Source organism: Spodoptera frugiperda, chromosome 26 (assembly GCF_023101765.2).
Source record: "Spodoptera frugiperda isolate SF20-4 chromosome 26, AGI-APGP_CSIRO_Sfru_2.0, whole genome shotgun sequence".
NCBI lineage: Eukaryota > Metazoa > Arthropoda > Insecta > Lepidoptera > Noctuidae > Spodoptera > Spodoptera frugiperda.
The window spans coordinates 10,522,199-10,537,650 of NC_064237.1; the positions used below are offsets into that span (position 1 = coordinate 10,522,199).

The following is a 15,452-nucleotide window of genomic DNA, read 5'->3' on the forward strand; positions in this document are numbered from 1 at the left end:
TCAGTGTTCGACCGCACTTTTAACTTAAGAAAACAAAAGCTAAGGCTAGTAGATTAAAAGTAGAAATTTATACAAACAAAAGGAGCATATATGTAAAAACATGTCTTAGATATTGTATTTATGACAAACAAACAAACAATCAATCAAACAAGCAATAATAGATTTAGAGTGAGTGAGTGTTATGATAAAGTTGTGTGTGTTTTTGTGTATGTTAGTGTGGTGTGTTACTTATTGTTGGGTAATAATTTTTCAGTGTCTTCGTAATTCTGTTTTAGAAGCCATGTGGTGAGTCTTTTTTTAACCTCATGTTTATTTAATTTGGTAATATCCAAGATTCCATTAATTTTGTTATAAATAATAGAGCTAGAGACATAAAATTGTCGAGAGGCAAAAACGGTTTTGTGGCGGGGGACAGCACAGGCCCTATGGGGTTTCCGTTTGGAAGCATCAGGCGGTGGCAACTTAGTATGTAGGCGTAGGGTAGCTTTGAGCACAAAGAGTTGCCTCACTGTGAGAACAGAAGCAAGAGAGTAAAGTTCACAAGTAGGATACCTTAAGGGCTTGTAGTGCATAACTTTGAGCACAGCTCTTTGTGCTCTCTCAACCCTGATCAGTCTAGTCTTTGCCGCACATCCCCATGCTGTCACACAATAAGTTAGAATAGATTGACACAGAGAAGAGTAGACCAGGTTTAGGGTTTCAGGGTCGGCTGATTGTCTAAGGGTTTTAAAAAGATGGATTAATCGCCTTGCTCTAGTAGTCAGAGCCTCTATTTGGGGATACCAATTTAGGTTTCGGTCAATATAAAGACCAAGATATTTAATAAATTGTTTTTGAGTTATGGGAAGGCAGTTGCATTTATCATTGGGATTACGACAGGAATGGATAAATAGTTTATAATTAGACCGTGGTTGTGTGCTGTTACGAATGGAAAAGGGAATGAAATAGGTTTTAGAATGATTGAGTGTTAGGAGGTTCTGAGACAACCAGCTATTAATTATCGTCAGGTTGTGTTCTGCTTTAGATTTGACATCTGACCAATCCGAACCATGTACCACTATAGCGGTATCATCCGCATAAGTAAAAATTTTGCAGTGAGGCAAGGAAATATTACATAGCTGGTTAATATACAGCAGAAACAGGGTTGGTCCGATGATTGATCCCTGAGGAACGCCGTATTCTATGGGAATCTCAGCACTAGTGTGGCCGCTGATTGTAACGCTTTGTCGACGATTTGAGAGGTAGTCACAGAAAATGTCGTAGGCAACCCCTCTAATACCGAAATTAGGGAGCTTATTCAGAAGTGTAGGCACATCGACGGTGTCGAAAGCCTTTTGAAGGTCTAAAAAGATGCCAAGACATTTTTGTTCCTGATCTAGCTTAGTGGTAATATGCATAACAAGATCCACAACCGCGTCCTCCGTAGAGATGCCTGAGCGAAAACCATATTGTCGGTCTGATAGTATCTTATTTTTTATTAAAAAGTTTGTAAGCCGCTTATTGAGGAGCTTTTCAAGTATCTTAGACAGGGACGTTAAGACTGAGATGGGCCTATAGTTAGTGACGTTGCCTTTATCACCGCTTTTATGGATTGGGTGGAGTAGTGCCTTTTTGAAGGCATTGGGAAAAACCTGTGTGAAACGCCGTATTGCAGATGTGGGTTAATATGGGGATAAGGACTTGACGGTTAAATTTTAGTACCGAACATGGGATTCCATCCCATCCAGTAGCTGAATCAGATCGCAGGCTCATGAGAATAGATTCCACTTCAGCATCGTCTGTGTCAAGAAGCGCCATTGAGTTCCTGGTCGGCATTTGATTGAAATATGCGGCTATGTCATTGTCGGATGGACGTATTCTTGTGGCGAGGGTTTTGCCTATCTCGACGAAGTATTTATTTACTGAATTTAATGAGGATGGAATGTTGCCAGTTAATTTCAATAGTTCTATGGGAGAGCTGCGAGTTTTTTCAGTGTGTGTGATTTTTTTAATGGTTCTCCACGTAGCTTTCAAGTTATTCCTACTTCTAAGTAGTTAGTTTTTTTCATATATTCTTTTAAGTTTACGTAGAAGGAAATTACAAAAATTACGGTACCGGGTATATGTGGTTTTGACAATCTGGTTGTTAGGGGATTTCCTATATTTAATATGAAGACGATCTCTATTTCTTATACAGCGAATTAAACCTGGGGTGATCCAGGGTTTTAAAATTATGTTTTTGTTAGGGACCAAAGTTGATTTTGTGTGTTTAGCGGTAATGTTTGATAGGATTCTTGTTAATGTATCCGCTGCAACGTTCACGTCTTCAACGAAAAGAATATGCGAGAAGTCGGTATTTGAGATTTCCTTCTGGATACTCTCCATATCAATAACAGTCTTAGAACGGGTATCATTGCGGATATTATTTTTGAGTTTAAGATTAAGAAGTGTAGGTTTGTGGTCAGTAATGTGTGATTCAATAACAAGTGTAGTGGAAGGTAATTTTGTTTTTAGTAGAACGTGGTCATAGCACTTGTCTTCTCTAGTAAGAAAGACATGAGTTGGGGACAAAGCATGTGTAGCATTTAGTATTAAGTAGTCATTTGAGAAAGCATCATTAGTATGAGGTTTAATATCAATGTTGAGATCTCCAACAATTGAAATGTTACTGTAAGGTTTTAGTGTATTTAAAAGGGTATTTAGACTGTCAAGAAAGGAATCAAATTGTTCTCGTTTGGAGCAGGAAGGAGACCTATAAATTGCTACTATTGCGGTCTTATTATCAATGACACACGAGAGACAGTCTGCAAATTGTAAATTTGGTTCAGCTACGGTATGCGTGATGGAGGATTTAATATACATTATAACCCCCGCATTTTGATTTGGAGGCTCAGTTGTTGAGTATAAGGTGTACCCTTCCAAAGGCGGAATGTTAGGGTTTTTCTGTAGCCAACACTCTGTTAATACTATAACGTCACATGAGACATTAACTTGAGAGAGGAGAATTCTGAGTTGGTCAAAGTTTTTACCTACGGAGCGAATGTTTAGTTGGAGGACTGTTAAAGAATTGTCACCAGAGTATTCCAAAAACAAACCACATTGATCTGGTTCACATATGTATGAATTCGAGCTGTCGAGTGTATCCAGCTCTGAGTTTAATTCAAGAATGGTAGCCATTTATATATGTATTAAAATATTCAGACAATAGTGGGCAAGGCGTAGAGATATATTGATTACTTGTGTGGAGTTTGTGTAAAGTTAATAGTAAATGTGTAAAGTTGTAAATTTGGCTTCCGGCTATAAGAAGGATACGGGTAATAACTGAGTTAAAATAAATACTAACACGAACGAGTGAGAGAAAATTAAAGAGTTTATAAGCTATGTGAGTTACTGAATGGGTTGTGTATGAAGAAGTATGCATGTTTGAAATTTTAACAGTATACATAGTTACTAAAAAATATGGTATGAAAATTATAAAAACTAAAATAACTGAAATAATACAATGGTAACAATAAGCATATATAGGTACATTATTTTTCTTGAAAAGTCATTGTTGTTTTTGGAGATCTAGGAGGAATTGTTCAGATTGAACTATAATGTGTCTTGCGCCGTGTTCCTTGCGGAGGAAAACTTTGCCATTAGTGGTCCAACAGAACTCGTATTTATTCAACTTAGCAAATTCTCTTGCTAAGTAAAATAGCTTCTTGGCTGAACTCGGCAGATATTCTGCTACGTATATGGGTTGGGGTTTCCCTGGACAGCCAATCAGACCGGTGTTTAGGCGATCTTCACGTGAGCGAGATTTGTTGTAACTTTTTGCGGAGGTCAGCATCTTCTCCTTATCTTGCACCGAGGTTAGTTCAACAACGATCGGTTTAATGTTTCCTTGTTTACCTGGAATCCGATAGATGTCGCGCACACCGTTGATAGGGGCGCCAAGCACTTTGCCAAGGTTCTGCACAATCTGTGTGAGGTCGGTGGTGGACTCTCGCTCAGAGGAAGGTACGTTACGAATCTCTACAGAGGAGCCACGGGAGGTCTGCCGAAGGTCAGTGACTTGCTTTTCGAGTTCTTGAATGGTATGCAGGTATTCCTTTCTTTCTTTTTGAAGACATTCAATCTGCTTCTTCATGTCCTCGTACTGCTGGTTCATGAATGTAAGGGATTTTTCTATCTCAAGATTCGATTTCTGAATAGACAGATTTTGTATTTTTAACTCAGCTAAGTCAGTAGAGAGCTTCGACATATGAACACTTTGTTCAATTAGGACACGGTTTAGATTAGCTTCCTGCTCGTCCTTCCAGGCTTTTAATATTTCTTTAATATCTGCAGCTACGCCCGGTTGTTCGTCATCCGAAGAGTCAGTATGGCGATATCTTTTGCTGGCGCGATTTGTGATGTAGGCATTATTTAGGCCCGTCAAAGAAGGAGATTGACTTATATTTGGTTCCGACTGAGCTTGGTTCATAGACGATGGAGGCGTGCGAGCAACAGACATATTGAAAAATGTATAATATTATCAGCAATTCACGGAAAGCGCCTGCAGCAACCACAATAGCAAACTTGTACGCACCTGATTAAAAAGTAATAGCAATAACACTTCGCAGAAGCACCTGCCAGATATTATTAGCAATCCACGGAAAGTGATCACCTATTTTCACCAGTGACGTCAATGTACCGTTGGTCCAGGGGCAGCACGACCGCTTTGAGATCGGATGTCCGCGGGTTCAAATCTCACCCGCCAGCAGTTCTTTTCCGTCTTCGTTGGTTCAGGCGTCTGCACCGGCACAAGTTCACTGTGAATACAGCAACGTATTCCCAACAAAAGAGACGTCCGACAAAAAACAAGATGGCCGCGGGTGTATATGGCGAATATCCCAGGAGAGAACAGGAGGGACCGATAAAATCACGATTCACCGATAAGACACTACTTCAGATCACAGAGAGCAACTGCAACACGACCACTCTCCGCAAAATCAATCGATCGAATACCGATAACCTCTTCATAAGGCTTCATAAGGCCGTAAAGATTATTTATGCTTCTGTTTAAAAGGAGTAAAATAAGTGATTTTACTACTTTGGTGTTTCCCAAGCCCTAACGCGCGCGCACGTTAGATTCTTTCAAATATTCTGGTTAATAGGGAAACAGAAATTGAACAGAATCAAAAAAGAAACTTCGGTTAAAGAAACAAACTTCAGGCTAGTTCCGTAATATTCTAAAGATCCATAACACTATAATTAACAGATATGAAGTCAGAAATAATTATTTACCAACCATTAGTTGCGAAGACACCCCTAGTGGTTTTAGTTTACAATACTTCGAGAGGTCCCTTGTCAACGCCAGACAGAGCAATTTCACCCCTTTGAAAACCCGTGTCCCAAAAAGATACATGTAAATAGTTCAAGCGAATAAATCTCTATTCCCTTGAGCCGCGTCTGAGCTAACGTATAAGTTTAAGTTGAAGTTATTGCGAACGTGAAACGCATTAATCTTAGTTCTCCCCTAGCTACTTAATATGTGATATCGATTGCTAGACACGTTGTACTCCATACAAGATAATTTGCATCATGTTTACATTTTAAGTGTGAGAGAGCCATACTTCGGCACGAATGGGCCGGCTCGACCGAAGTGATACCACGGCCTCACAGAAAACCGACGTGAAACAACGCTCGCGTTGTGTGAGTGAGGTTACCGAAGGTCCAATTAAATTCCCAATCTTCCCAACCCCTGATTGGAGAATCATTTTGGATCCCTGATTGGATTGGTAAGATTGAGAAATTGAGGAATTTAAGGGTTGTAGGAGTACAACCCTTAAATTCCTAACCCCAAAAGACCGTCAGCGCACTTGTAACGCCTCTGGTCTTTCGGATGTCCATGAGGGGCGACGATTGCTTGCCATCAGGTGATCCGTCTGCTCGTTTACCGGCTTATTCCATAAAAAACAAAACTCCACGCAAGATAATTTGCATCATGTTAACATTATGAATGGTTTTGCTACTGTTTTCCGATTCCAATAGATTAACGGTAGGCGGTGAATGCATCAGTGCGGTTAAATCACGCATCTAGATCAGGCTAATACACGTCTGTTGTAAAGTTTTTTACGAGAGGTATTTGCTTGTAAATACTTGGTTTATGGAAATAGCTTGCGGGTGTCTCGGATACTAAACTTTATGATTATGACAGTTAGGTAACTTGTCGAAGCGAACTCTTGGCTGTTATATCTCCTTAAGTTTTTATTGGTGTTAATTAAAATGACTTGTCATTGTGGGTTACACATTCTTCGCATGGATAAGGCCTAGTACTTAATGCAAATAATCTGTCTTCCTTAGATTCTCGGTGGACTTGAGTCAGATGCGGTCATTGCGTCTGTTCTTCAACGACGACAACTGCACGTGTGGACAGCTGGTGGTAGCCTCCAGGGAATCTCAGTACAAAATTTTACATTTCCATCATGGAGGTCTGGATCACTTGGCGCAAGTGCTTCATCGATGGCATTCGTTACTTCACAATATCAAACTCACTCCAGGTAATAATGAAAATCATTAGATTTTTTGAGATCTAAATTGCATTCAAAAGTTTCTTCTTACCTAAGTAGGCAATGTTTCCACAGGTTCTGAAGAGCCAAACTTACCGTATCGTCACTTTATGGTATGCCGTCCAGAAGTGCAGAAGTCGGAACAACATCCCGAGGAAGGGAAACTTCCCAAAATATCCCCCGAACTGTTTTACGGAAAGATAATGAACGCAAAAGGTGTGATCGAAGACGATCTCTTTTTGAGGAAATGTGTCTTCTTTGGAGGGCTGGACAAGGAACTTAGGAGGGAAGTGTGGCCATTCCTGTTACATTGCTACCCTTACAACTCAACGTATGATGAAAGGGAGATAATACTTCAGATAAGGTCAAGAGAATACGATGAAATCACGACCAGAAGACTGGAAAAGATGACTCCTGAACAGCACGCAGTCTTTTGGAAGACAGTACAATGTGTGATAGAGAAAGATGTGGTCAGAACAGATCGAGGGAATCCATTTTTTGCGGGAGAAAACAATTACAACGTGGAGATAATGAAGAACATATTGTTGAACTATGCAGTGTACAATCCAGTTTTAGGGTAAGGACAATGAAATATTTGTACTTATTGTTGGATTCTAGTTAATGAGGGCTTTGTGTGCGATACCTCATCGTCCATTGTTCCACACGCTAATTACACCCAACTGTACAATTTAATAAATGGGCATTTACTGCGAATATGCACGTCATCGGCCCTGCGCATTGGAGCCGTTTGGTATTCAAGGCTCGTGTCTGTCTTGTTTTGAAAGGTCGTCTCGGAGGGCGATTAACGATCCTAAGGAATTTATAAAAGGATTTTTTCACTTAAAGCCCAATTCTTCTTCATTACTAAGCTGTCTAAAAGGTCTAGCTGGAATTATGTAAATTACACCATTGCTTAAATTGGATTTTTGTTTTTCAATCTGTTTGTCTGGATTTCTAGTTCGTAAATGAAATGGATTGTTTGATTGACAATCAAAGATTTCATGACTATTGCGTTTTTGCCAGAAACTATTTTAATTGTTATATTATTTTGCAGTTACACCCAAGGAATGAGTGACTTGTTAGCTCCAGTATTATGTGAGATTAAATGCGAAGCCGAAGCATTCTGGTGCTTCGTGGGGCTGATGCAACGAGCCATATTTGTGTGCACACCGACCGACAATGACATGGATAACAATCTTGTAAGATACAACAACTGTTTAATGTCCAATAATGTAGGTACACATTCATTTACAAAGGTACAGCTTCATCGGTGTCGGCTTTTCTACTATATAACCATAAACTTTCCATATATTTAAGATTTAAGGTTTATGTTAAAAGGCTGGAGTAGAATATACCGTCGTAGATAGATACACATCTGGCCACAAAAAAGGGCATTCTCTGTACCTGATGTTATTTTTATTAGGTACTTATTGTGTCTTACAACGTTGATGTGTACATTTTTGGGTAGAAACAGAAGAAGTACTTAGAAGATTGAGACATTTGAAGCTCATTTAAAGGCTTTCGAAAAATTTTGAACTGTTTTTCTGCATAAGTATACATGCAAAAAGTTAAAGTAATAGCCCAATTCGCGGATAACTATTGTCAAAGTAGACAATCAACACGCAATCATTGTTTTAGTACAAAAGATTTCAAATAGTTATCTTATGGACAAATCGCAGACAGATTGACACAATCAGATATACCCAAATATACCACTTTATGACAATCGTTATTCGAGTGTCTAGTCGATTTTATTATTTAAGCTATTTTAATCGAAGGGGTGGAATCAATAGAGCTTTGATAGCTTCTCGGGTGCTTACCTAACATCGGTGAAATGCTTACCTAAGCTAGAAAAAAAATAATCGAACGAATGTAGCGCTTAAAGGTACGCGTACAGGCCAGCATCGTACGCATCGCACGCACCGCACGCAACGGGTTTTAGTTTGTCTTGTATAAAAACTCATACAACTGCGTCCACATATCCGCATCGTCCGACGCGTGCTGATGACGGCATACGGTATGCGTACGATGCGTGGGATGCGTACGATGCGGGCCTATGGACGCTTACCTTTATAAGCACTCAGCGCTTAATTCCGTCGACATCACGTATTTCAATTAATCTATGATCTCGTATCCATGCTTTTTTAATACGGGTAACTGACGTATGTAGTGTGACGTCACGATAGAAAAATCAATATACATACGTTAGTTGGATTATCAAATACTTAGGTACAGTTATCAACGGGTGTTGAGGTCATGGATTGATTGAGTGCGTACTACCGCATTAATGAAGGGTTTTATCTCGTCTATGGGAATTATTGAATGAAATGAACATCCTTTGTTCTCATTTGAAATGAAATAAATGTACATATGTTATCATTATCTAGCTACAATTAAAACCTGTGTAAACGATTTGTAGTGAGTCACAGATAATCTTATTTATCAGTATCGATGTAGTCAGCTTGATTACAGCCTTGTTACCTAACATTTTATTTTATTACCTCACTGAAATGAAAACTCCTACGTATGACATTTTCAATTTGCAGAGTTACCTGCGTGAATTAATAAGGATAATGTTGCCACATTTCTACAAGCATTTGGAGAAACATGTTGATGCGATGGAGTTACTGTTTTGTCACCGTTGGATATTGTTGTAAGTATTTGTTTATGATGGCAGAGGCTTGAGCATTAAGTTTATCTTTTTAAACATATTGCATTTTGTTGCTCGAAAAGTTAGGAAGAAAATAAATATGGTATAATATGTATGATGTTGGTATGTTCCATTACCTATACCTACAACATATTTTGTCAACACCTAACTCCAGAGCTGGTTATAGTTTAATTAAGTTTGAATTGTTACGTTTTGAATAGTAACTCTAATAATAGTTAAAAGTAGTTAGTAAATTTATAAGGTCCGATGGGACTTTTATGCAAGGTATGTCCTTGCATAAAAGTCCCTAATTAAGTCCGTATCAGAAAAATTTGATTCAGGAATCGCATTTGATATGCTTTGCCGAACTTATGATTTTCAATAACTCATGTTAACTAAATAAAATAGCACTTCTATTTTTCAAATACCTACTTGAATGTGCTTCACTATTATTTTTGACACGGGCTTGTAGTGTACAATGACGTCACGTACCCTTTTCCCTTGTTATTCCCCTCTTACTACTTAAAAAGGTATCTCGTTTAGTAGCGTCAAAGGAAAACATCAAAGCGAGACAAAATGTAATTATATACCCACACAGATAGAAAACATACGACCCTTTGACATACGAGTGTGGTTTTTACCTGGCTAAGGATATTAAATTATCTAGCCTTTTTATAAAATGTTTGTTTTCTTTGACCTTTCAAGTGTAAAATGTGGGTAGATGGGAGTGTTTAAGTGGCTTAAAGGGCGGCCCTTTAAGCCACTCTCTGGGCTCTTTCGTTGGTCCCATCATCGGCAGGCGAGTCTCAGTTCAAACATCGACCTATCACACTACGTTTGGATGTTTGTCCGTCAATCATGTTGAAACTACTGATCGCATCTCGATGAAATTAGGTATACAGACAGGGAATGAGCTGATTTTGATTATAGGATACTTTTTATACTACTGGAATGCCTGTGACACCGCTGGCAGAAGCTAATAAAATAAATTTGGGGAAAATTACAAACAGTTTCAAAAGAAAATCAATTGTAATAAAGAAAATAAGTAAAACAACAGTACAAGGTTACGCTATAATTGTTTGCTAGGTATGTTATTAAAGGTAAGAATGTGAAGTGTAAGTAAGCAATCAAGCAATAACAGCCTGTACGATTGTTACGCAAATCGAATTGATTTGATTCGTGGAAAGTCTCCATTTCTGTACCCTTAGTACAAGTTTGTTTGACGTTTAAAGTAATCGAAACGAGAGCGCGTTCGGCGCTTTGATTGGTTGGCTTTTTCGAGGCGGCCAATCAGAGTGCCGAACACACTCTCGTTTCGATTTATTTAAACGTAAAGCAAACTCATACTAAGGGTACTGATTGCATAGTTATAAGAGAATGAAGTGTGTAGAAAAACGTGATAATATTACAGGTACAGGTAGAAAATTTGACCACGATAGGAAAATCTGATGTTTCATAATCAAATTATTCACAAAGATGTTCATCACTTACTTTACCTAATTCACTTTCAACTCTAAAACATCGACGCAATAAAGTCGAATATCTGTTGCAAGAGTTTACCATCTAAGATTGGCTTGACTAACTGGTGGTTCATTAGTTACTTTACTTAATTATTTTCAACTCTATAATATCGACGCAATAAAGTCGAATATCTGTTGCAAGAGTTTACCATCTAAGATTGGCTTGACTAACTGGTGTTTTATGTGCTCATTTTCTTTCGTTTCAGGTGTTTCAAACGCGAGTTCACGGAAGCAGTAGCGCTGCGCATGTGGGAAGCGTGCTGGGCCAACTATCAGACGGACTACTTCCATCTCTTCCTGTGTCTGGCCATCATTGCAGTGTACGCTGATGACGTCATCGCACAGGATCTCAATACGGACGAGATGCTGCTGCATTTTAGTTCTTTAGGTGGGTTATATAAAGTCTTTTTTTAAGCCAACGGCAACGGTTTCTGCACCCTGCAGTAGTGTGGTGTGTAGTAAGTGTAGGTACACTTATGTACTTGCAACACTATCGGATTACGAAATAAAGGAAGTTCTATTTTACTTCGTCGTAATTCCGAATCGATACGACCTTCAAGAAAAGAGCGTATTCCTTCTTAAAAGGCCGGCAACGCACCTGTGACTCCTCTGATGTCCATGGGCGGCATTGATCGCTTACTATTCGGTGACCCATCTGCTCGTTTGATCCCTATTTCATAGAAAAACTTCAGTTTACTTAGTTTTTTCTTTAGAAGAATAGCTAATATAGTCTTTGTCTTTCTACATATTTTAATAACAAATGTTGTCTACGTATATTCCAGCAATCATGATTCATATTTGTTTGAAATAACCATATTCATGTTTAACGTTCATAACTAGGGCAACATATTGTTTGATTTCAAACACATTACACATGTGTACATTTTGTACATCGTGACCTTAAACATTTTGTTTTGCTAAACTAATAATAATATTTTTTATACAGAGTCCTCAACGAATTAAAAAATAAAGTGCCCTTAGTATGAGTTTGCTTTACGTTTAAAGTAATCGAAACGAGAGCGTGTACGGCGCTCTGATTGGCCGGCTCGAATAAACCAACCAATCAGAACGCCGAATGCGCTCTCGTTAAACGTAAAACAAAATCTCATACTAAGGGTGCAGTTTCAAGCATAATACCTTGTTTTGTTGATTAAGAAAAAGTTTATTTTTATTTCCAGCAATGTACATGGATGGAAGACTCATCCTCCGCAAGGCTAGAGGTCTACTCCACCAGTTCCGCCAGCTAGTCAGGATCCCTTGCACCTTGGTAGGCATGTGCCAGCGATGTGGTCCAGGGATATGGGACTCCACCCATAGACCAAGCGTCGAATGTACTGGAGCCCACGACTTCTGCAAGTATGCTGTGCAGTAAACGAAGATAGAAGCTATTGAATACGGTTTTAGGAGTACACTGCTGGGTTTCGCTGTGTTTAGTTTGAATTCTTACGTTCAAACGGCGCAATGTATGTATGTGTTAAGGAAAATCGGTTCTTCGTTCGTTGTCTAAGCCATTTTAGAAGTGCAAAGTAAAAGCAGTCTTATTGAATCAGTATTAAAAACTCTATTTAAACTCTAGTGCCGTGCATTACCTGCTTTTAATTAGAATTAAGTTGCATTTTGCCATGTTTCATTTTAAAGTAAGGATAGATGTTAAGATATGAGTTTTATGTACAAACAAAACATGTATTAAAAATAAGTTTTGCGAAGAGAAAGGCGTAAACGGAGTCTCAAATTAATGATAAATGTAACACTTTATATATTTGTATGCTTTTAGGAAGGTCTTAAGTAAAATGTCATGATTTCTGCGAAAGTGTCGAGTAGAATTGTGTAGTAATGAAGTGGTCACGTTTTCACAAACAAACGTCTTGTTCTGAGAAAAGTTTTCAGGACGAAACGGTAAGTGAAAATGTGGCCCACTTTTCGTGTCCGCCATTGTACAAAACATACTAATTAGTTGTATAGAAATTTCGACTTTATTTCTTTCAATAATAACTGTCAGTTTCGAAGTTTCACTGTAAAGGGGTATATTGTTACAAAACAATGTATTGTTTTAAAATGGAAAGTGCTACAGAATAATGGTTTTAAGGAACGACGTTTTAACGATTGCTTTGAAAATGCTCTACTTATTTACCGAATCAAGTAATGCGAGTTAAATGATTTTTAATTGGAAAAAAATATAGGAATTTAAACGAAAACGGTATACGTATAACTAACTGTGTTTTCCATCGCACATCGTACAAAATTTTATTAGTACAAAATTATTTCCAGTAGATACGAAAAGGAATAGGGATGATGACGGGTTATACAAATAAAAAATCTATTTAGTCTGTCAGTTAGATAATGAATAATATTAGATACGTATTTTTTTATTTTGTCATATAACGTAACAATGCTTAGAGAAAAATGAATCCAAGTTTACGAGTGGGAGCAAATACGTCTTTTCTACGTATAAAACGTACCTAGAAGTGACGGTACGCGATATTTCAAATCGATATATTATTCTTCGAAAGTATTTGTTTTCGAAAGAAAAAAAAAAACGTGCCTAATATTTTAATAATCTACGAGACGGACATTAAAATGAGTCATCTACCCTATTAAAAGGAAAGTTTTTAAAATATATAGGTTTTCGATATGGCTGGGACATATCAAATAGAAAACGAGGAATGTTCTTAAACTTATCAGTAACAAAGTAAAAAAAGTAATGAAATTATTGTTAAAAACGTACCTGGTTTACACGTATGATAATTGTTACCATCAAATGTTTTACCTATAAAATCTAGGGGTATTCATATCAAACATGACAAAGTTATTAAATATTTACTTTCACGACAATTCATTCATTTGACTTTACGCACCCACAATACAGGAGAAAATGGTAGTTTGAGGCGACGTTTTAAATAAAAAAAAATTAAATAATATTTTATATTATTTAATTATTATTTCTATGTTGTATTTGACACATAAAAGCATGCGTTACGTACTAGAAAAATAATAATCAAATAATTAAAAAAAATCAACACCCTGCAAAAAGGCCAGGGCTCGAGACACGGTGATGATTTTCAGCACTAGCCTGTACTAAAAGATTTCACTACTAAAAGATTCGCCCTTCATAAAACTACTAGCCAGATTTTGGTGAAATTCAATGTAGGTACGTACAGTCAGCTAATTTATTTGGTATACAGATAGGAATTACCGAAGGCTTTGTTTGTGTATCGTTGCGGCATTTCTGTCAAATGATAAAATATGAAAAGATATAGTACCTATATGTTAAATGTATTCTTTAAAAATTGACGTGAAAGTAGATATGTATCTACGTACCAATAATGTTTGAAGACATTGTAAAATATTGTAAATTGTTGAAAAAAATCGTTATTTACTAGAGTATAGAAGCATACACAATTCAGCTAAGTATTTATTATACAAAAATTTATAAAATGCGCAGCTATTTTAAATATATAATAGTAGGTATATAGAATATAAGTTATATGTATATTATATTTTCCACTGGTTTATAAAATTAGATAGGTAGGATATTTATATGCTTGTTGTTAAATACATGCTTACTGAATGATAATGTTATTTACCTAACATACATTAACATATTATATTATACAATATACATATAGTAATTTGTGGTGCAACAATGCCTGGTACACTTTCTTTCAAGGTTACTTTAATAATGACTATTTTTAACTTGACTTCATAACTTTCGTGAGTCACTGGTTTACGGCTCAGACACGTAATTAATTTAACGATTGAAGATTATGTTTATGAACCCCCGTCAAAGCTTGAAACTAGTCGAGCACTTTCTTTAAATGGTTACGTGATTATGCTGTAGTGTCTAATTTATTTTATATGTCTCATGATAGTTATTTGTATGAAAATAACTATACCCTTAGTATGAATTTGCTTTACGCTTAAAGTAGTTGTTTGGCGCTCTGATTGGTTAGTTAATCGAGCCGGCCAATCAGTGCCGAAGGCGCTCTCGTTTCGATTACTTTAAACGTAAAGCAAAATCGTACTAAGGGTACAGTTCTGTTTGTTGCACCACGTTTTCGTTATTTTATATAGGGATATTAATCGTCTATAAATAATCTAATCAAAGTTGTTATGATTAATATCAGTAAGGTAAACTACGGAGTTCAATTGAATCGAACGAGGCAGCTTATTACATTATTCTTACTAATAATACTATCAATGCGAATGTTTGTGAGTTTATGTGTATGTTTGTTACTTAATCCACGTCAAAACTGCCGAGGGGATCGGGATGAAATTCGGAACAACGGTAGATTATGGTCTGGAATAACAGAAAAACCGCTGGCAAAAGCTAGTATTCTATATTTGTTAAATTAAATGTATTTATAAAACCTATCTATATAATTGATTATTTATCAAACATGAATGTTTTAAAATCGGATGATTTAATGTTACTTCTTATCGTTAATTTTTGGCTTACATGTATTAGATAAAATATATTTGTGGTGTAAAAGTGCAAAGTTTGAATGCAAAATGAATTGTTTATTTTACAAAGTGACGATGTATTAAACATTCCTTGTTGCATAGGTAACCAATACTTACTGTTACTCACATGTTCACCACGAAAACATAAAGTCATCTTTATTTTTTATTCAAAACATTTTTATTTTATATAAAGAGTGAGATTTGTGGCAATTTAATTTATCTAAGTATCTCAGGTTTTCTACAGAGTACCTATTATCCATCAATGTCTGTAATTCTGTATTTGTCTCTTCTAGAAATATTATGTTT

At 36.9% G+C, this 15,452-nt stretch overlaps 1 protein-coding gene across 4 annotated transcripts in view; it reads left to right on the top strand.

The window, feature by feature from the left end:
• The window catches only part of LOC118264482 (TBC1 domain family member 16), a 24,368-nt gene extending 11,152 nt beyond the window's left edge, over window positions 1-13,216 (top strand). Inside the window, exons 2-7 of one of the 4 annotated variants that reach the window (XM_035576996.2) lie at window positions 6,310-6,506; window positions 6,576-7,092; window positions 7,570-7,747; window positions 9,062-9,168; window positions 10,892-11,073; window positions 11,864-13,216. In XM_035576996.2, coding sequence (XP_035432889.1) covers window positions 6,310-6,506; window positions 6,576-7,092; window positions 7,570-7,747; window positions 9,062-9,168; window positions 10,892-11,073; window positions 11,864-12,057 — 1,375 coding nt within the window. In that variant the 3' untranslated portion in view covers window positions 12,058-13,216. The remainder of the gene's footprint in view (window positions 1-6,309; window positions 6,507-6,575; window positions 7,093-7,569; window positions 7,748-9,061; window positions 9,169-10,891; window positions 11,074-11,863) is intronic. The other 3 variants (XM_035576997.2, XM_035576999.2, XM_035577000.2) reach the window with 3 other exon arrangements.
• The last annotated feature ends 2,236 nt before the right edge of the window (window positions 13,217-15,452 follow it).